Here is a 20,942-nt window from a genome sequence, read left to right as displayed (position 1 = left end):
GTAGGGCCTTGTAAGCATGGCAGGTGGAGTGAAGACCTTACCTTTCTCAAGGGAGTGAAATAAGAGGTTATTTTTATTCTCAGCTGCCTGCTTTTTCAGCATTTTCCCGTTTTTGCGGTCAGTGTTGTGGGCAGGGGTGAGGATGCACAGGGAGGTGCAGATCTTGCCCAGGAGCGTGTGGCAGGTGTTGCCCTGGGGTTCACCCGCGTGTGCTGCGGGAGCGAGGAGACAACCGTGCTGTCTTCTCGACTGAAAGTGAACCAGAACTTGAGCTGACTTGGCCGTTCTGTCAGCAGTTCTCGGGTTTTGTGTGCGCACACGCTTAAAGACGTGCAGAGACACATGTGAGTAGCTCTGCGCTGAGTAGGTATGTTCCCTGCTGTATCTGGAAAACTTGTGCTGTCTCTTTGCTAGCAGTGTGCTTAAAGTCTGTGTAAACTTTTTGCAATGTTGGCAGTTTGTCGAACGGTGAAACAGGGCAATTGTATCTGTATTTTTTAACCTGTCCTAGCAGCCACTGTAGGTTTAATAATTGGATATAGGCATGTAGTTTAGTTTTTGCCCCCGGGGCGTAATACTGATTATTCAATTTGGGGTTAGAAGTTCTGGCATTCTTTTCACTGAGAAAGAACAATGGAATCTCTTGTATTGTTGTGATTTAAAAAAAATTGATTTTTTTATTTGCACAAATACATTTACTTTGCAGGAATTCTGCTTTCATCATGTTGTCTCACCCGCGCTGGCTGAGCTGAAACTTTCTGCATCTCGGGAAGAGCATGTATAAAAGGAATGACCTCATGGCCAGTGTGATGGTCACATCTGCCACTCCAGAGGTACAGTTCCTTGGGCTTTGTTAGTTCCTGTGTCAAAATGGACATTCTGGATTGTTTCAACTTTCACAGAAGCCCTATCCACTGCTCTCATGTCAGCCCTTCTTACAAGCGGTCTAGTATTTGACAACAGTGTAGTTTTAGAACACTCTGTCTTTCACTATTTGCAACTAATTTTTTTATTGTTGATGATGATGATTACTCATTTAGGTTAGTTTTAAATAGCATTTTGGACTTGTTACTCTATAACTTAGAGCAGCTGTATTTTATTAATGAGTTAAGTGCCATGTAACGTAGCATCTACATAGAACCAGTCAGCAATATTTCAGTTGAATTTTTTTTGGATTTATTAGTCTACAAGTAAGAAAGTGCTCTTTAAGATATTGTTAATTTTAAGCCTTCGTATCTTTTAGGAACTAGGCAGCTCTGTTGTGCTGTTTCCAAAAACTACCTAGTTCTGTGTTGAGCTGTTGTGCACAGCTGACAGCCGGTGTTTGTAGGTCTAGGACTGAGTTTTTGTGGTTTTTTCTTTTTCTTTTTTTTTTCTTTTTTACTCTCATGTACTATTATCATGAAATATTATAAATCAGCTACTTTAAAGCATGTTTTAAATGTATGATTGGAGGTACTTTTGGAGTTTTGAAAACATTTGATAACATTTCAGTGAAATTCTTCCCTACTTGAAAAATTCCACTTCATTTCTTAAGACAGCTGAAGAGACAGATTTTGTTTTTTTGTTTTACCACATGGAATAAATAAAATGAATATCCTTAGTCCTCCACAAATTATCACTTCGTTGTTCACTGTCTGTTTCGAATTGTGGCATATGTAGTAATCATCATGTGTCTGTGCATAATCCTCTGCTGATTCACATATTCTCAGCACTTTTAACAACTGTCTTTACCTAATTATTTGTCATTGCAAGGATAGTCTCTGTGCTAGGGCTACATAGTTTCTTTTATGATTTTGGAGTGAAGAACCACGTCAAAAAATCTTTTGTGCATCTAACAAGACTGTGTTAATGGTGTCCCTTGAACCACATGTCTGTGGATACTGAGGCAGTGCTTCTCTTTCTGAGCACTGACTTGGCAGTTCCCTGGTGCAGTATGCCACGCGCATTCAGTTAAGATGCCAAAACTTCGACAGTGGTGTGGTTCTAGCAAACAAATAACCTCAGTGAGGTAAGCGCTTAAGATTTTATGTGCATATGTGTTTATTCAGTACGTAGTTGTAAGGTAAGTAATAGAAAAATGATTCAGTGACTGAAGCTTTTGGAAGTTCATACATTAACTTGTAATTTCTTAATATTTTCTGAATTTGGTGTGAAATTCATCATTCTGCAGATAAACCTACTGTTTTTCTTTGTAGGGTAGTAGCAGCTCAGATTCTCTGGAAGGACGAACTTCAGATTATGCCAATAAAAGCTACGATGCAGTTGTGTTTGACGTTTTGAAAGTAACTCCTGAGGAGTTTGCTGTAAGTAGAAACATTACTTTTTGCGTTTGAGCTTCTATAGTATTCAGGACTTGCAGAACATCAAAAAAGTACATGGAACTTTGTTTTATAAAATAAAAATCTTTTAAATGAACTTCCAGTGTTCTTGAAAACAAATTTCTGATTATATAACCTTTAACAAAATAAACGTTCTTGGGATGTAATCACTCAGTGCTGATCTGACACAGCCTGTTTTTTTCTGTGTAAAATAGTCTCACTTTTTTCTAGTGTTTTAGAAGACCCTAGCATAGGGTTAAAAATGTTGGTTATCCACATTCTGATTTTTAATTTGAAACCACAAATAATCATCTTTTCTGTTGAAGCACCAGTTTCTCAGAAAAATAAATTTCTTAAAAGTAGGAAAGAAGCTTGCAGAGAGGAAACAATTTGCATTCCTTAATACCAAGTTTTCAGTGCTAAACCAAAAGCAGGACTGCAGTTTTGGCAAGAGGCCAATGCAGTTCTTGTGCTTGGCCCCTTGTTTTTAATTTATATGTTAACTTACTGGGGAGCAGGAAGGAGTGAGGCACCTTGTTCAGTGTTTTCATCAGTATTCTGGGCATGAAAATGGTGCTTCCCTCATTTGGCCTAAGATCATATAATACCCATTCACAACAAACAGCCTGGAGATATGCTTGTATTATTCCTGTAAGTTTGTCATTGGAACTGATTCTGGTAAGTCTTTTTTAACAGAGTACACACATGAGACCTGTTGTTAGGTAAAAATACAAAAATACTTGGTAGGCAAATCTGCATCAACTCAGCCTGATGCTCTCGCTCCTGTTCATCCGAGGCCAGGTGATCCATGGCCAATTTAGACAGACCTGTGCAATCCCGCAAAAATAGAGATGTCTGATTTCAGCAGAGGACACTGAACAAGGAGTCCGAAGGCAGCCCAAAACATAGTGTGTAGTCTACACCAGCAAAAATTAATTTGTGCTTATCTCAGAACTGTATTTATAAAACGATCAAGTTAAGGTAAGGCTGCTTGTAATTTACAACTCTTCAGCTTTTTTCCTGCTGCTGTTGATTCGAGATGGAAGCTTGTTGCTGAGGGTATTGATTTAATTGTACACTTTAAAAACACACTCATGTACACATGCACACCTTCCTTGTGTCATTGTAGCATCTTTTTGCTCTGAACTCTGGGCTTCTGTAAGTGGCTTTTCTCTCTCTTCCACTTGCCACCCATAGTCATGAACAAAACGAACAAAAACCCCACCAACCCCCAGAGAAATCAAATACTGAAATGTGTGTCTGTAGGACTGGCAGCGAGGCTTGAAGATCCTGTGTAAACTGCTTGTTGACGTTGATCTTCATGTGGCCACACAAAGCACTGAGGCTTTCTTAGCCACAGTAGCCATCCTCCTTGTGCCACTTTAGAATCTTCTCAGTGGTTTACAGCTCAAGTGATGTTTCCTGCTTCCATTCCATCCAGAGAAGGAGATAATTTCTTTTCTTTCATTAAATAATAGCAACAAGTAGATTATACCTACCATTTCTTGTTTCTCAAGATTGTAGTAGTCTGAGTGTTTCAAGTTATTTGAAACAAGTCAGTTGACGAGAATCAAAAAACCTGTGGGTCCTGGTTTACTGTAGTTTGTACAATTTGGTTACTGGACATCAGGGCAGAGATCTATAGAAGGTGGGATGGCTGTACTGAATATAAATATAGCAACAAGTAGATTATACCTACCATTTCTTGTTTCTCAAGATTGTAGTAGTCTGAGTGTTTCAAGTTATTTGAAACAAGTCAGTTGACGAGAATCAAAAAACCTGTGGGTCCTGGTTTACTGTAGTTTGTACAATTTGGTTACTGGACATCAGGGCAGAGATCTATAGAAGGTGGGATGGCTGTACTGAATATAAATATTTTGAGAAAGGAAATGGAGGCAGGTTAAGGTCACTTAGAAATTTAGTGTGTTGTGTTCCTTTTTAAAATTTAGAAGCAGCAGAGGAGAAGTTCCCTGACGGTAATCATATATATAGCAAGAAGACCAGCAACATGTCAATACTGTTGTGTAGTAGGTGTTTTCACCTTTTTGGTTTCTTAACAGCAAGACTCTGAAACACAGGTTTTTCCTCTTAGACTGCTGCAGGTACTGAAAAACTTGACTTAGTTACAGCCAGTAAGTGTAAGAGAATATAATGATGTGTTGCTGGTTGGATGGTGGAGTTTCTGCTTGTGGTGTGTCAGCCTGGGCAGGGGAGGCTGGATTCGGGACTGGTCAGTTCTGCTCTGTGGAGAAAATGTTTATGTTTGCTTTGTAGTTACCACGGGGCACATGTAAATACGTTATTGTTAGCTCTTCATATTACATTATTTAACATTTTATCTTTATTCCAGAGCCAGATTACATTGATGGATATGCCAGTATTTAGAGCTATACAGCCTGAGGTAGGTTTTCTTAAACTATCTGCTTGCACCTTTGGAATTCAGTGCATGAGGAAGTCTAACCATTTGAATAATGCTTTTTCATTCATAAATGCTCAGCTTCTTCCACTGCACTAATGTTCTTCTAGGCTTACTCTGTGTTAGCCCTGTGAATCTGCAACCCAGGCTGATTTACTTTGATTTGCCATCTATTGCCAAGACACGAAGAAATGCTTCCTAATGTCTGATAAAAACCTCCCCCTGGAGCAACCTGAGGCTGTTTCCTCTTGTCCTAGAAGTGTTTTGTTAATAGTCGTTGCATTGGTGCCTTGGTCTGGTTTTACTAGTTATCTGATACATTCTTCTGTCCTGTATCAGTTTTTACACTTTTAAAATGTTTTTAAACGCTACTGATTTTTAAGACAGTTTTTAAATGTGTGTCCTAGGAACTAGCCAGCTGTGGATGGAATAAGAAAGAAAAACATATCCTTGCTCCGAATATTGTTGCCTTTACTAGGAGGTTTAACCAGGTAAAATATTTGATTACTGTGATGAACAGGCACTTTGAGTATAAATAAATACTCCTGTGAATTAAACCTTAAGAATATATTTCTAAATGAGGATTAAGAATTAAAAATTACGTTTCCTGTTCTCAGTTGCTTTGTCCACATTTTCATGTTGTTCCTCTAGACCATTGGTTCCTCATAATTTTTGCTGATGTGTCATGATATAACACGAACAATTCTTTTCCTTCTTTTTGTGTTGCTCATTCAATTGTCTTAGTGTTGCCTCATTTCTTTGCTTGCTTCTTACGTTCACTGGTAATGATTTTGGGTAATTGCAGCTCTACAGGTGAGAATTCATGGATTCAGAATTCTTTCCTTGCCTTGCTTTCTTCCTGGAATATTACGAAAATTTACAAATGTTTAATCTATTAAAGTCCTTTTTTGAAAATAAATTGTTATATGTGTTTACTTTATAGGTCAGTTTTTGGGTTGTACGAGAAATATTAACAGCACAGACCTTAAAAATAAGAGCAGAAATATTGAGTCATTTTGTGAAAATAGCTAAAGTAAGTGCAATTTTCTTGTACCGTCATTCAAAATCTTACTTCTTTTTTGTTTGTTTCTGCACCACACATATGAAGCGCTGTTGGATTACAGAGGGTAACATTCTTTTTTAGCATATCTGCTATGTTGTACTGCATTAATAAGATAAAGGTATGATGTATGTTGTTTTTACTTGGTTAAATAGAGCTACCCAGTTCAGTGTGACTTGACTTGTACCTTTGCCTAACAGGTTTAAAAGTAGTTTATCTTGTTGATGGTCAGCCAACACTGAACATGATCGTAAACTGTTTTGGCTTTTATCTTTTATGCGAAGAAAACTCTTGCTTCTGAAGTGACTGTTGTGAGACTTCTAACATGTAGTTGCTGGTATAAAGTACCACTCCTAAAGCTCAGATTTTTTAATGAGTTTGAGCACTGCACTTTACGAGACATTCTTATCTTAAAAAAAATAATAACTTATTTTTAAAAATATTTTTCTGCTTCATGACCTACAGTCATTCTGTTTTGTATGACGCTTGACAACTTTTAGATTAATTAATCCTGCTTCCCTTTTCAATGTGCTAAAAGTTAGCATTTCCTTTTTTCAGAAGCTTCTAGAACTGAATAACCTTCATTCACTTATGTCTGTGGTGTCAGCGCTGCAAAGTGCACCTATCTTCAGACTGACCAAAACCTGGGCTGTAAGTTATTCCTTGATTGTCGTCTCTTCTGTCTTGTTTGAATTCTGAGGTTTTCTGAACTCTTCCGAGTTGTCCAGTTGCATGCTTTGGAGTAAGATTCTTTGTATCCTTATTTTTGTTGTACTGTAGCAGTAGCGGAGATCTGTTAGGTGTTCTGTGAAAGCAGAGTTTAAATGGCTGCATACATTTAAACAAGCTTTTTTTTTTTTTCCCCCATGAGAGTTCCCTGTTTTCCTGGCTGTTCTAGAAGCCACTGATTATATGCTCAAGAGGACTTTAATCAACAAGTAGTCTTAGAAGAGCCTCATACAGAGTGTGTATTGGTATTCCCTTATCCAAATCACTGTGTGCATCATTAATATGTTGCCTAAAAGGAAAAGAAGAAAAAAACCCCACTATTACAAATATAGAAGTATTAAATTTTTGGTTAGTGTCCTCGCACTTTGTTCCAAGAAACTCATGTTTTTTAATAAGGCACTATTGAAGTGGCACAATTTGTGTTTTAGAGAATTTTACGTTGCTATTTCTAATTTCAAACTCAAGAGGATTTTGTAGGAATTCTGATAAACTATGAGAATGTTGGTGACTATATTTTTCCTCCAAAAATTCGGTGTTCCTGGGATTGTTCAAAACTCTGAGGCAGTGATGTGTGGTTCCTTGATAAACTATTCAGAAATAATAATTGGTTTTGTTCCTAGTTTAAGACTTATGCTGAACTGCATTGTTAATTTTTTTTTCTTAACATGTGGCATGTTTTCAAGCATTGTGCTGGTTTGGGTGACGATGATGATGAGTTTAGTCTTAACTTGACTATGATTTCCTTTACTGTGGCTTATTCAACAAATTTTATTATTTGTTGATGTCTTTGTACAGATTCATCTTTTGAAACTTATTATGTCCTTCATTTTTTCTATGTAGCTTTTGAATCGCAAAGACAAGACCACTTTTGAGAAGTTGGACTATTTACTGTCTAAGGAAGATAATTATAAAAGGATACGAGAGTACATCAGAAGCTTAAAAATGGTTCCTACTATTCCGTACTTAGGTGAGTGTAAACAATTATCTCATTTGTCTGTAGCTTTTGACTGATGAGCACCTGAAGAACACTATAGGTAGAAGGTTTGGTAACTCGATATTTAGAAAGACTAGATCTGGTGGAGGTTTTTAAGCCATGTACTGTCTAGGATGTCTGAGTTGTAGAAGTTTTGGGCATTACTGACATCTGAAACTACCAGTATGCCTTTGTTTACTGTGTTTCTAATGTGTTCAGCATTTACAAGAATGTTGAGTAAAGCATGATTTAAGATCTTGTTCCTTAATGTTGCTGGACTATTGTTTCAGATACCTCATAACTTGGTATCTCTAAACTGTAGTTATTGGTTTGTGTCAGTTTCTTCTAAATACTTCGAAGAGAAATAGAAATGGAATAGTCATTTCAGTGGATTGACTTGTCTTCGGTATTCCCTTCTGGTGTGCAGGTAGACACGCTGCGTCATTATTTCCTCAAGGGTGCTTTTAACTCCTGATTCCTGCCTGTTGCTGAACTGTGCTAGCATTCCTGAGGAACACCGCAAAAAGCCAGGGTCCTGTTTGCAAGGTCATTCAGACACTGAAATGTCTTTCTAGTGATGTTTTTTTTTAAAGAAAGAGTTAATCTAAGAAGCATTTAACCATGCCTTCTGTAAGCGATATAATAGAAAGAATAAGGTAATTTATTGCAGTTATTTTCTGGTGCCCAAGAAAAGACAAAACCAGTGCTTTTTCTGTAGCAGTCCACGTACGCAAAGCATGGTGCTGTTGAAATAATTGTTTTGAACTGACTTCAGAAAGTTTTTTGTGTTCTGTTTAATAATTTCTAACATTCTGCTAGCTCAAAGTTTAATAGCAATCAAAAAAGCAAGTTGTTTTCAGGCACTGTTTGTTGTAATCCCAAGATCTTGCCTTTATTGGCCATTATTTGCTCTTTATATTTTATGCAGAAAGTTGGGACTTTTTTCCCTGTATGTAGCACTGTATTGATTTTTTTTTTTTTTTTTTTTTTTTTGGTCTCCTGTCTTAATTGTCCAAGCAGTCTGTCATAAATCCTTCTGCAATTCATCTCGGTCAGCCCTTTTCTTTGCTCCCCTCAATTAGTTAATATGATCAGCAGATATGTGTTCCATTGTTCACTCCCATTTTCAGGTCACTTATGAATATGTTGAACAGCACAAGTCCCAGAACAAATTCCTGTGGATAACAGTTAGCACTGCTTATGTAAAATAATTCTTATTTAATAAATTTGACAGCCATCCCTGGTAGCCATACTTTAAAAAAATGTGTTGAAGACTTAGTATGAGTTATCGAAACTTCTTTGAAAATAGAGACTATTCAAAAGGGACTTGTTTCAGTGAATCTTCTTGGGGGAGGCAAATGTGGAAAAGCTTTTTAATCTGTCGGCTTAGATCTATCCATCCACATGTTCATTTATGTTAGGAATAAATAGTGAACTTTAAAACACTGCATGAGTGACAAAGTCTCTGAAGATTTGCAGAGTTCCCGAGGCTCACATGTTTCACGCTGTGGAGCCGCTTACCTCGCTGCAAGACAGTTACTTAGATGTGAGATCCCAGTTCTCATTCCACCTGGAGCAGTCTGAGATGATAGTTGAGATGCACTGGGGAATGTGTTGGAGAGTTAAACAACTACTCAAGTTGTCCAGATACTATGGTTCCTAGAAGTGGCTCACAGCCTTCTGTGAATGCAAGTGAAAATATTTCTGAAATGGACAGAAACCTGACAGAAAACACAGATGATGAAAGGAAAAGGACAAAACATGCCTGTTGCTGAGTTACAGTCTGCTGGTGTCTCACCAACCTTTAGACTTTCTATCCTCCTACATATGTTGTGCCTCAGGTTTCATATAGCACAGAAAGCCTCTCCCTGGTGATTGCAAAGACTAAGTAGTGTTACCACTCTTTTAAAGGAGGGTTTTCCTTGCTTACTAAGAGGTGCTGTCAAACCTCTGTGTAACGAGATGAATACAGGACACAATTGGTGTGTTTACAACCTCAAGATATGAGACTAACACATTCCTTACTGTGTTTAAAACTAGTTAAGTTAAAACATCCAAGAGTTGTTTTCTTTTCAGACAGATATTCCAAGTTAAAAAAAAAAAAAGAGAGATTGGTAAGGCTGTGGTCTGGACTGTTGGAAGCATTTAGACAAACCAGTGGAAGATAAAGCTTGAATATTGTTTAAGAATTTTTGCATTTTGGTATGACATGCAAAACATTCTTCCTCCATGGGATGTGTGGAAATGTAGTATTTTTCCGACCTGAAAATTGGTTTGGTTTTGGTGTTGCAATATTTAGACACTTCACAAACATTGATAGTGGTTGTATATCAGAGCTGGTTTGAGTTATGAGGCAGAGTGTTGTGAGGTTAAGTAATGATCTGTTCTTTGCTATGAGTAATCTGAACTAAAGTAGGATGAATCTGAACATGTCAAAATAACATTTGTTGCTTTATTAAAGGATTACAACATTACAGGGGTAATCTAATATATTAAAAATCCTACTTTCAGTTATATACAGCACATGCTACATCACATGTCAGTTTAATGCACATCATACTGTTGTAAAGAAGTGATGAGGTAATAAGGGAAAAAGTGTGCAAGCCCACACACAGTAAGTATCTTACAGGCTTACTGAAAAATATATTGAACTTCTAGAGGCTTTTGCTCTCCCTCTGATTGCATTCTTTAACATACTCATAGTAGTTGCTCTTTTGAAATAAGAGTTACGACAATCTGTTCTAGAAACCTACCTCAGAAGAACATGAGATCTATCCCAGTCCGTATTTTGTAGTTGTGACTGACCTCTAAATATAGATAAGTAAATCTATTTAATAATTTGACAGTAATATGTTATAGTTGTGGAATATGGTAAATATAGCTTCTCTTGGCTACGGGTAACTTCTTTATATAATTTTCATCTATTGGCTAAGGATATTAAATAGCTTATATATTGGTATCCATCATTTGCCTGCAAAGTTGGATAGTCCCTTTAATTTATATCAAGCCATTTCTGGTTACAGAGCTATACAGCAGGTAATGACTGAAATTGGGTACAAAATAGTGACAGTTGTTCTGTACTATGACGTGTTGGTTAGGGGGCCGGTTAGCTCAGTCAGTTGAGCGTGGCGCTCACAACGCTAAGGTCACGGGTTCAATTCCTATTCAGTCCCCATACGTTGCCTGATCTTGTCGAGAGGTGGCATCCCTGGCGGCAGGGAGGCTGGATTAAAATGATCTCTAAGGTCCCTTCCAGCTTAGGCCATTCTATGATTCTCTACAGCACCTTACATCTGTTGTAAATCTGGATTGATTTCCATATGCAGGTAGCTACTTCATTTTGGTAAGAAAAACATCTTTTTTTCTTTAATTTAAAATATTTGAATCAATTGTAGTTTATAGGAGCAGATTTTTAAAATGCTCAGATTGAAGGGGAAAGACTAGGTTTATCATGACAGTAATGGCTTGAGTATCTGCTCTCAAAATCAAATTATATAGTATTAACTTTATTTGTGGCAGTTAAAGATTAAATCAGAATAATCACACTAATGTACATATACCAGCTACACAGTCCAAAGGATATGATTTCCTGTGTCACATGGTGCTCATAATAATAAAAAACTCTTGCTGTACAGTTTGTGATATTTCCTGTATTTGAGAATATTTATACATAACATACAAAAATATTTAAACGTTGTGGCAGTATTTTTACCATCTAAACTTAATTTACAGGGGATAAAACCCAGAAAGTTTATCTACAGTCCATCTAAACTGCCAGTTCTTAAAGAATACGTCTAATTTTAGTACCAAGAGACTTTCTGAATGTTACGTCATTTCAGTTTCTTTCTCTGTTCAGCTTTTTTTCTCCTGGAGTTATCCTTGAAAATACAATATACAAGCCCTCATATCTTAGCAATAAATGTACAATATCTTACATTCCTCATTCCTGAAAAGGTGATTCCAGGTAATAACATCATAGCTTTAAGTGTTTTTTAAAACAGGAAAACAAACCAAGAGAAGAATTATTTCAGTGGAATGTGTTGGGGTTAGGTCTTATCATCATAACAACTTTCTTTAGTGAATATGATCCTCCCCGGAATTCAGCCCAATAAACACCGTCCTGATACCGACTGCGGTAGTGCCCCCCGCGATACCAAACTCCGTTGAGATTTGAGTGAGCACATGCGTTGTACCACCATCCTCCTTTCTGGTAATGAGCACAATTCCCTGCAAAAGAAAGCTCCGATTCAGTCACAGAAATAATGAAAAATCTTACAGCAAGCAAGCTAAGCGCAAGACAATGTTGGCGGATTGTGTTGTTGGCTTTTTTTATTTATTTTATAACCGTGTGTTTAACACGTAGATACCATAGGGTACAAAGTGAATTTAGGCTTCTTCAGGGACTACAGAGAGACTCATTAGGGTTATTCTCCCTTGCTGGAAAATGTGTTTGCGTTACTGTCTCAGATAACCCCACCATAGCATATTTTACAGACCCTTCTTAGGTAAATTTCAATGGGAATTTTTGTTTCAGTGTTAGTATGTATAAGGGTTGGCACATCAGTTTGTGCTTTGTAAGTTACCAATTGGCAAATCTCTAAAAACGTACCTTCTTTATTTTGTGTAAGACCATAATTATTTTTCCTTTTTAAAAAAAAAAAAAGAGAGGAAAAAAAAAAAGGAGGGGGGCAGGAAGGGCAATAAAAGCACGGCAACTGAAAGGGACCTTGTACCTGTGTATACATCATGGTCCCGGTCCAGCGTGGTGAACTGTTTCCCATTGTGCCACGTGAAAGAATCGCCTGCGTTGCCGTTGTAGCGTCCCAGTCTCAATTTGTAATACTCGCTTTCTGGCTCCAGTCTGAAACTAGCATACTCAGCAAATACTTTGCGACCTGACCAGTCTTCCATTGTTATGAGCAGTTTGTAGTTGCCTTGATTTGTCAACCAATAAATATTTTCTAATCCCAGCCAATATTCTCCATCTATGTTGCCAAAGCCTTGCTGTAACAGAAGCAAGAGAAGCGTGTTAATATTGTGCATCTGTTTCAGTGGTACCTCTGAGCGGACCCTCAAGGAGAAAACCACAGTAGCTTATGTTAAAGAAACTTTCTCTTCTGCAAGGATAAACAGACAAATCCTTTTCAAGTAAGCTGTTGGCTAGACTCTAAAGTCACCCTTTAACTTTTTCAACAACTTTTAGAGTGCAGAAAACACGTAACTGCTCACTTATCCTAACCTTGTATGTCTCCCAGTTCCTGAAAAAGTTGACAGACCCGTCCAGCCGTCTCTGAATGACCGTCCAGCCGCCGGGGTCGTGCCGTTGATCGCACCAGACCTGCATGAGCTGGTTTGTGTTCTCTGGTTTTACAAGATAGATGGAGCTTGTGTCATGGCCGTCTTCTAGTGCTTGCAGGCAGTCTCTCCAGGGCCCTGTGTCAAAACAGAAGGACTCTGCATCAAAATGCACCTGAGCATGTCCTGAGTCAGTAGCTTTTTACAGTAGATTTGCTTCTGCCGAATAGTGTGTTTGGTTTTACTCTTACTGAAGGCACAGTGTCCGCCAAGTGTTTTCAAACAGATTCATTTGTTGTAACTTTATTTCTGGAACATTCCACAATGAACTCCTGATAAAGGCAGATTTTTTAAAAAATATTTTTTTTTAAGGCAGCTGCACTTATACCATTGATTACATTTTCAAAGAAACATAATACTCATTAATACTTGCTGTTAGAAAACAAAATGGTAAGTTTGACTTTGTTTCTGTCTTTGAAAAATTCAGCTTTTTAGATGCCCAAAAAATGTCATTGGCAAGGACATTAGCAATGGGGCTGGCAACAGAAACTAAGAATGTGGCTGTTGCAGTTGTCACCTTAATAAATGCCTAGTACAAAATGGAAATTAAGATTTGAAACGTGGAGTGCCCACCTACATAGTGAGATAAGTTTTAGATACGTGAGAAGACTTCTGAAATACTTAGCATTCACAGAAATTACTTTTTTTTTTTCCTTGAGCTTAGTAGAGTCCATAAAAACCTTATTTTTGAAAGCATCTGACATTCATGATTTCAAGAGAAATTTTCTCTGATAGGAAGATAGTTTCCATTTTAAAGAGTCTGAGAAATTTAGATATAAAAAATTTAGGAGTCAGTGTTGCTATCTGCAGATAGATTTCTCCTAAGTAAAAGTGAAGTCAACAAGAATCCTCAGGATTAGAGACCATTGATTGATGTGGGGTTTTTTTTCTTCTTGATATTATTCCCCTCACCACTGAAGGAGGAGGCCTTCTCACTGAAGCATATATTGCTATCTTTTAAATTATTTCAGTTCATCTATCCGTTTTTGTAATTCACTGTCCAACACTGGTAATGGTAGACCTATACTTGTACTCAGTAAATGAGTTAGTAGTAAATAAGTTTTCTAGAAACAGCCTCAGTGTTTGGGGGGTGGGTGGGATTTTTTTTGGGTCTTTGTGCTTAGTTAATCAGAAAGCGTACCAAGAGGCAATCCAAGTTTTCAGTCTGTAGTCACTCCATGTTGGTCTTTTTAACTTAGTCCTGGTCACAGGCTGTACCTAGAGTGGTGTTTTCAAGCCCTGTCTCTGTTTCTGTTGTGGCCAACTGTTGGGGTTCCTGGCAGCGTAGATATCGGCGCAGTATTCTGCGGCACTGTTGCAGGGCTTATTATGAGAGGAGGAAGAAAAATTTACTGAAGGCTGGTAATTTGAATTGCTCTGCTTTATGTTACCACAATGTGTATGTAGTGACACTTACTAAAAACAAAAAGGACCGTGTCAGTTCAAAGTCACTGTTGAAGAAACTCCTGAAATAGTGAACCACAGATCTTTGATCTTGTTTTCATAAAAACAAGTATTTAGCAGCACATGGTGAAGTATTTACAGCTTTCTAATCTTGCAGTTTCTTCCTAGGCCACATGGCAACAGTGCTCTACTCCACGTGATTCTTCCCTCTGAAATGCTTTAACATGAAGATAAACTATTACAAGTACTTGCAATGAGAGTTTGCTACTATTTTTTCATGAGAGGTGGTTTTTTTTGTCAGATACTAGCTTTCTAGAATTTTGACTAAGCTGTGTAGTCTGAGATCTGGCATCAGAAATGGAAGGGAATGTACTGAAGAGAGTAGCCCCAGCACAGCTTATTTTCTCCCCATTAGTGATTTTTTTTCTTTTAATTATATTTTTTTAATTTTTATCCTTCCCTATAAACTTTTAGTCTGGCTTCCTGTTCCTGATGGGCCTTTTTTTTACTTTTCCAAGTTGTTCTTAGGATGTTAATGTGCCTTCATATCTAACCTGACAGAGTGTATCTTCTTATTTACTGATTTAGATTACTTTAGTGCTTTGAATGATGCCTTTTCTTATAATACTATTCTTTTACCAGGTTGCTTAGCTTTGAATAGGTTTTTTGGTTTTGTTGTTGTTGTTGTTGTTTGTTTTTTATGAATGCATAGTTCTGAATTTCCAGTGGGGTATCATTACATAGTCTCTGTAGTACTTGAAAGTACTTTTATATTTTCAGTTGACACTTAGTTCATGCATTGGTGTTATAATATACTGCTATTTCGTGTCGTTTGTGTGCCCGAGTTTCTGATAGGCTATTATAGCAAATCTTTCTAAAACCCCAACTTTCTAGTTCTTGAATGTTTTTAAATCTCTTTGGTTTGTTTTTCGTTAAAGTGATAATAGTTGTTTAGAAGCATATGTATGTTTGGCTTGGCCTCCCATATATATTGGCCTAATATTTCTATGCCCTGTTTAAATTTATTTTTCAGATTATATTTCAGCATCTCTTACTTGAATTTTGTCCACTGCTTCTATCCAAAGATTTTACTTGATGGTACAAAATCTGCATTGCTTCATGTAAAGGATGTATCAGTTTAAGCCATCTGCTTCATTAAGCCATAATTATCAGTTTGAATACCTCTTCTCTATTTTACTTATGTTGTTAAGTGTATTTATTTTTGTATACTACTTATGCCTTTTTTGGAAAAGTGTGTGACCATATAAAATTAGCATACACTGTATGTTAATATTGCATTAACCTTAGCATTGCTGTTTATCATTTAACACTTTAATTTTATTTTTTATAGTGCATCATGGTGTTTAAAATGTTTATCTGTGAGTTTTATCTGGTAGCATATAATAAACTGGTTTGTGTGGACGTTTTTCTAGGAATGATGTCTTCTATAGCAATTACACAAGAAAACATACATTTTGTAATTGCTATAACTAGCTGCTAATTATTCTGTTTCCCAGAAAAGATTCATTGATTTGATGGGTAGGGGTGATGAATCAAATTCATTCCCTTCTCAGATTCAGCCTTCATTTGTCTTGTGTCTAGTCATCTTCCAACATTGCACCGGCAAATTTATGCAAAGCGGAGTATTTTGATAATGTATTCATGTAAGTCTGTTTTATACAGAAAATGTAGCAGTGCTTCATGTAATAGCATGTGTCATGTTGCATGTAGAATTCTACACTAATAAATTGTTGTTTCAGATCTACTTGAATTATTGACCCTGTTGGCTAAACTTAATGATGTCACAAATTAAAACCCACTGTAGAAAAAACACATCTGCTTTTTGCATTGACATACTAAAACTTGTAGTAGTTAAGCATTAGCGCATGCAAAGTTGTTGGACTTTGGTGTCACAGCCCTACAGCCCACTCCAAACCTTCGGGTAATGCATTCAACAGAGGAGTTGTTGTTAGTGTCACAGCTAAACTGTTTTTTTCCTGAAGTCTTTTACTGAGCTTTCAGCAATCCTAAAGAGCAATGTTCATAAATGAGACTATATAGAAAATTTACGTGGAATTCATATTTTGCTTAGTAGAATGGAGTAAAATACAATTGTCACTGTATTGAACAATCTCTTGTGTTGACATTGACTTACAGACTACTTACTGATATTTTTATTTTCTTCTTCTGTAGAATTTCAGTGTTGTGTACATGTTCAGTATTTTGCAGATACAATTAAACTTACCCTATTTATTCTTTTAGGCATGAGTGGGAAATAAGAATGCATGAATAAGAATTCAAAGTAAACAATTTATGGATGAAATCACAAATTCTTCTGCTTGGAATCAATACCAAGTATATTTTATGTTTATTTTTGCAAAGAACCAGCAACAGGAACATTGGGGTATTTTTTTACGCCTCATAAAATATGACTTTCTGGGAAATGCATAGAGGATCAAAACATGACAGTAGTCCTTCCAGAGAAATTAACTTGTCTGTTATGAAATGTGTGTCTCAAACTATTTTATATCCAGTGAGGATGCCCACATCTTAACGATGCATTCTTTCTTTTCTCTAGAACATTCTACTATGAGACTGGGGTTCTTAATCTACATGATGTTTTTATGATTTACTGTCAACATTGTTGTTATGCAGTCATCAGATTTATTGACTTAGAGGCAACAGACCATGATGTGTCTTTTGAAATGTCCAACACTTCAAATACTCCTAAGAAATTTTTAGCAAGATGCTCTTCTATGCCTTGCCTCTCAAACCTGGCACATTGTTTTTTGGTATTTGGCTTGTTGTTTGGCTTACCTTTGAGAATACGGAGCTGTATGTTTAAATCACGCTACAGAGTAAATTATAATTCCAGGTAGGGAAAGACACTCGGAAGATGACAGAGAAATACCTCTAAATGACTGTCTTGTTTTAGATCCTAGTCTTAATAATGTTTTGTTCTCAGGTACTTTCCACTGAGTGTAGGCATCAGGGTCCAGTGTCCTACTACAGAAAGGGTCATGTCTTTGAAGGTTTTAAACTATGAAGGAGGTTATTTCAGAAATATTCATGCAGAAGAAATATGAAAACTATATTTTATGATCTGATTTGTATAGAACTCCCTGTAAGCTGGGTAAATTAATTTCTGTGGCAGTTTTTATGCTTTCCAGTTCAGATTCCTGTTTTTTGACCACGGTAAATGCTGCCATGTCAGCCATATTATGGGTTGGCCAGCAATAACAGATATAAAACAGAGAAAGCAAAAAAAACATGGGACATATTGCTTTGGAACCTAGAAAGTAGGGAAGAGCTGACTGAAAATGTGCAGTGGAAAGCCATGTAGGTGGCCTTGATTGTGAAATAATGGAGGCCACAGTCCTTAAGGAAGAAAAAAGAAAAACAAAACAAGAAAACTAAATTAAATATAGCATATGTCAGCAAATTCAGAGAGCGTGCAGAGAGAATGCTTTAGAAGGTTCAGGCAAAATGTTGGTAAGTTTTTGTTAGAAGAGTCTGAGGACATTGCAGTGGATGTCGCTGTTGTAGAAGGCGGCTAGGGAAAGTGCTAAGAAGCTGACTTGGCTAAACTACTCCCTGAACTAAACAATTAGATTTTTCTGTCTGCAAAATACAGAAAAGGTGCACAACACTGAAATTCTTCCTTTGCTGTAGCTTTGAAAACATAAGGAAGCCTCAGACAAACTAGATGCTAGCGCAGAGTATTGGGCATGGCTGGTTGTTTGTGGGTTTTGTTTGTTTGTTTTAAGCATAACTGGGGAGAAAACCATTAGAGAACAACAGCGTTGATAAAATATACGGAATTAAATAAAGATACTGTTACAAGCAAGACTGTAGTAAGCCTGTGATCAAGGGAAAATATTGGTCTGCTACTTCGTGAGGAAGTACCAACAGATTAAACTGTGAAGGCATTTCATATTTTTCTTCCATTTTCCTTCAGTTTTTCATTGCACAGGTTGGCTATGATCAGATGGTTAGTACTGCCAGGAGCTTTGGCAAAGTTTCAGAACTCAAGACAGTACAGAAAGAATTGGATAAAATATAGGTGGACTTTTTCCCATTGGCTGAGCTGTTGTGGTGGTGATGGGTTTTGTTTGTTTTGTAGGGTGTTGGTTGTGGGGATGGGGGTGACGGTTTTGTGGGGTTTTTCTAGTTCACTCCAGACAGCTGGCTGAAGTAGCATTTATGACATCAATTGTGAGGACGGATTTTGTTTGCGAGCTATGCAAGCACAACAGTTATCACATGCTGGATAACAAACTTGTAATATTTCTATAAATTTTAACATAATAAGTGTCAAACCCCTTCAGATAGCATGAATTATAGCAGTTCTGTCTTGGGCACAGGTAAATAAAATTATGATGACTGATTTTTGGCAGGTAAGATTTTTCTGCAGCTCCTTTATCTCATACATGTAATTTAAATGGTCAATTAGTCTTGGCAAAGTAACATGAGAAAAATCTGTGGGGCTAGTGTGTCCGAATCTGTCAGACATTCAGAATTATTTTCTTTCTGTGCTTGTACTACAACATGAATATTAAAAATACAAAATATAGATACACAGACAACATCAGGTCTAAGAAATCTCAGTTGAAAATAATTAACTTGTGTTTATTTTGCTAAATAAATCTGTCTGCATTTTGGATAATACAAATAAAATGTTGTCCACTGCATATTAGCATAAACTAATGTAGACATATCAGTAATATTACTTACCAGATGGTTTATCAGTTGAAGTTGGAATACTAGTAACGGCAGGCATGGTTGGTAAGGTAGGTGGCAGAACCTTTAAGTTCTGATCACTCTGAATCTCATTAGTAGATATCTGGTTAATAATGCGATTGTAAGTAGGAGGCTGGTACACTTTGTTTGGTGGCTGTGGAGTCTGTGGCAGTGGCTTTATGGATGGCATTCTTTGACAGTGTTCTTCCAGCTGGGCAATTACCATTGACTGGTTATTGGCAATCGACATCAAGTGTTGGTACTTGTGCTCCAAGTCTTTATATTTGTTTGCAAGCTGCAACATATCTGCAGTTTGGTTCAAAATCTTATTCTCAAGCTGAGAAAGTTCTAGGGCGTTGTCACGTTTTCGGATGATTTCATGTAGTAACTGCATATAGAGTTGTGTGACACGAGAATTCATATTTCTGCTCTCTTTCCTTAAGAGCTTAACCTCATTAACAATACCACCATCCACCTCTACCAGTTGCTGAAGAGTTTCTATTTGTCTCTTTTGTTTAAGTAGTTCATTGTTAAGTAACTGTAATTCTTGTTTATTTACCCTGTTTTCAAGTAGAACTTCAGGCTCCTTAGAATTAACACAAATGGCACCTGTCACTCTCTGTTGAGGTACAATAAAGGTGTAAGTGCACTTGTCCTGTGTGTCACTGGAACGCTTATATCTGTTCATATAAATGAATTCTTGTTCTGGTTCCTCATCATCACCTTCCAATTCCTGTGTTTTGCTTGCAGTAGCTCCCACAACAGCTATTAGCATTAAACAGATGAATCTTGTTGTCATCATGATCCTCTAGTTCTGGTCAAATAGTCTTCTGCAAAGAACTCTTAAAAATCTGTTTCAAAATAAATTTAACAGTAAGTAACAAATAGCAGTCAATGCAGACTTACAACTGATAATCTATTCTAAAACTTACAAAATACTACAGAGTAACTAGTACATCTGTGGACAAATGAGGTTTTTTTCTTGTCCAGCATGAACGTAAGTTGGCTAAAGGGGACGTTGTGGGGAATAGTTGTCTATGGGCAAAGCGGTTGGTACTGGTTGCCAGTTTGTCTAAAATCTGCCAAGAATCACAAGAAACTAAATAATAAATAACTAGGATTTGAAGATTCTTTTCTTATAGGCAAGTACCACTTGTGTTTTCATTTAAATATGAATTATATTTTTCATTCTTACAGTTACAGGTATAACCTTTAAATATAAACACAATGTAAGTAAATATGTGTTGTTAAAAGTTCTAAAAATATCAAACAGCTCATTTTCTGTATGTTATAATTTATATATATCTGTTATAATTTATATATTCCAAGAGATATAGCTTACATGAAATGAAACAGTTTTACTTTAGTCAGCAGTATTGAACATCATAGTTTAAAAAAACAAAAAAGGAAAGACTTACTCTACATTAGTCCTTAATAATTATAAATTAAAAACTCTACTGCCCAAATACCATGGGCAATAAAATCCATTGCTTTTCCAGACCAGTAGAATCTACAACTAACATATTTCTGGAGACTTTTAATGGAGGCATTGTCTTAACACTCAGCCTGGTTGTTTCATTTCATAGTCTCATCTTGGCAGGGGAAAAACAGCTACACGTGTGCACAGTGGACAAAGATGATGCCCAGCTATTAAAATCAGCTGGGAGTGTTTATTGACAGGCTGCAATGATACGCTTTTGGTTGAAGTTACACTAAATTAGTTCTCAGAGCAGATTCATACTCAAGGTGGAAATCTGAGACCATCACAACCTCTCAAAAAATACCAGAACTTTTTATAGGTAGCAGTCGTCTTGGAAACATGAGCTTAGCATTGTTGCTACTGCCAGGAGTGCCCTTGTCACAGATCCCTCCTACCAGCTGCTCAGACAGCACTTGGGAGTCATGTATTTCGAACAGCAGAAAGAGCTGGCTTTGTTTAGCCCC

General features: G+C 36.9%; 2 protein-coding genes across 2 annotated transcripts; one reads left to right on the top strand and one right to left on the bottom strand.

Moving 5' to 3' along the window:
* Nucleotides 1–776: 776 nt before the first annotated feature.
* RALGPS1 (Ral GEF with PH domain and SH3 binding motif 1) lies at nucleotides 777–7,800 on the top strand. The gene is made up of 8 exons (XM_009864543.1): nucleotides 777–833; nucleotides 2,199–2,306; nucleotides 4,672–4,722; nucleotides 5,145–5,228; nucleotides 5,681–5,770; nucleotides 6,356–6,448; nucleotides 7,367–7,493; nucleotides 7,790–7,800. Exons 1-8 carry the CDS (start codon nucleotides 777–779, stop codon nucleotides 7,798–7,800), a joined length of 621 nt encoding a protein of 206 aa, XP_009862845.1.
* Nucleotides 7,801–11,399: 3,599 nt separating this feature from the next.
* On the bottom strand, nucleotides 11,400–19,846 carry ANGPTL2 (angiopoietin-like 2). The gene is made up of 4 exons (XM_009864542.1): nucleotides 18,993–19,846; nucleotides 12,739–12,932; nucleotides 12,233–12,503; nucleotides 11,400–11,726 (listed from the first exon to the last, which is right to left on the bottom strand). Exons 1-4 carry the CDS (start codon nucleotides 19,798–19,800, stop codon nucleotides 11,527–11,529), a joined length of 1,473 nt encoding a protein of 490 aa, XP_009862844.1. The 5' UTR covers nucleotides 19,801–19,846; the 3' UTR covers nucleotides 11,400–11,526.
* Between the last annotated feature and the right edge of the window lie 1,096 nt (nucleotides 19,847–20,942).

The sequence above is a fragment of the Apaloderma vittatum genome, unplaced genomic scaffold, assembly GCF_000703405.1.
Source record: "Apaloderma vittatum isolate BGI_N311 unplaced genomic scaffold, ASM70340v1 scaffold13872, whole genome shotgun sequence".
In the NCBI taxonomy this organism is placed as follows: domain Eukaryota; kingdom Metazoa; phylum Chordata; class Aves; order Trogoniformes; family Trogonidae; genus Apaloderma; species Apaloderma vittatum.
The sequence above is the reverse complement of the archived record's forward strand: the minus strand, read 5'-3'. Positions and strand labels throughout refer to the sequence as shown.

What these genes read in the sequence shown, in the direction of transcription:
- ANGPTL2 (XM_009864542.1), bottom strand. Translation starts at nt 19,800, where the DNA reads ATGATGACAACAAGATTCATCTGTTTAATGCTAATAGCTGTTGTGGGA. An exon ending in TTCAACTGATAAACCATCTG is followed by an intron (nt 12,933 to 18,992) that starts GTAAGTAATATT and finishes GTTTTGACACAG; the next exon opens with GGCCCTGGAGAGACTGCCTG. An exon ending in GGACCATGATGTATACACAG is followed by an intron (nt 11,727 to 12,232) that starts GTACAAGGTCCC and finishes TTTCTTTTGCAG; the next exon opens with GGAATTGTGCTCATTACCAG.
- RALGPS1 (XM_009864543.1), top strand. Translation starts at nt 777, where the DNA reads ATGTATAAAAGGAATGACCTCATGGCCAGTGTGATGGTCACATCTGCC. An exon ending in TTAGAGCTATACAGCCTGAG is followed by an intron (nt 4,723 to 5,144) that starts GTAGGTTTTCTT and finishes TGTGTGTCCTAG; the next exon opens with GAACTAGCCAGCTGTGGATG. An exon ending in GACTGACCAAAACCTGGGCT is followed by an intron (nt 6,449 to 7,366) that starts GTAAGTTATTCC and finishes TTTTCTATGTAG; the next exon opens with CTTTTGAATCGCAAAGACAA.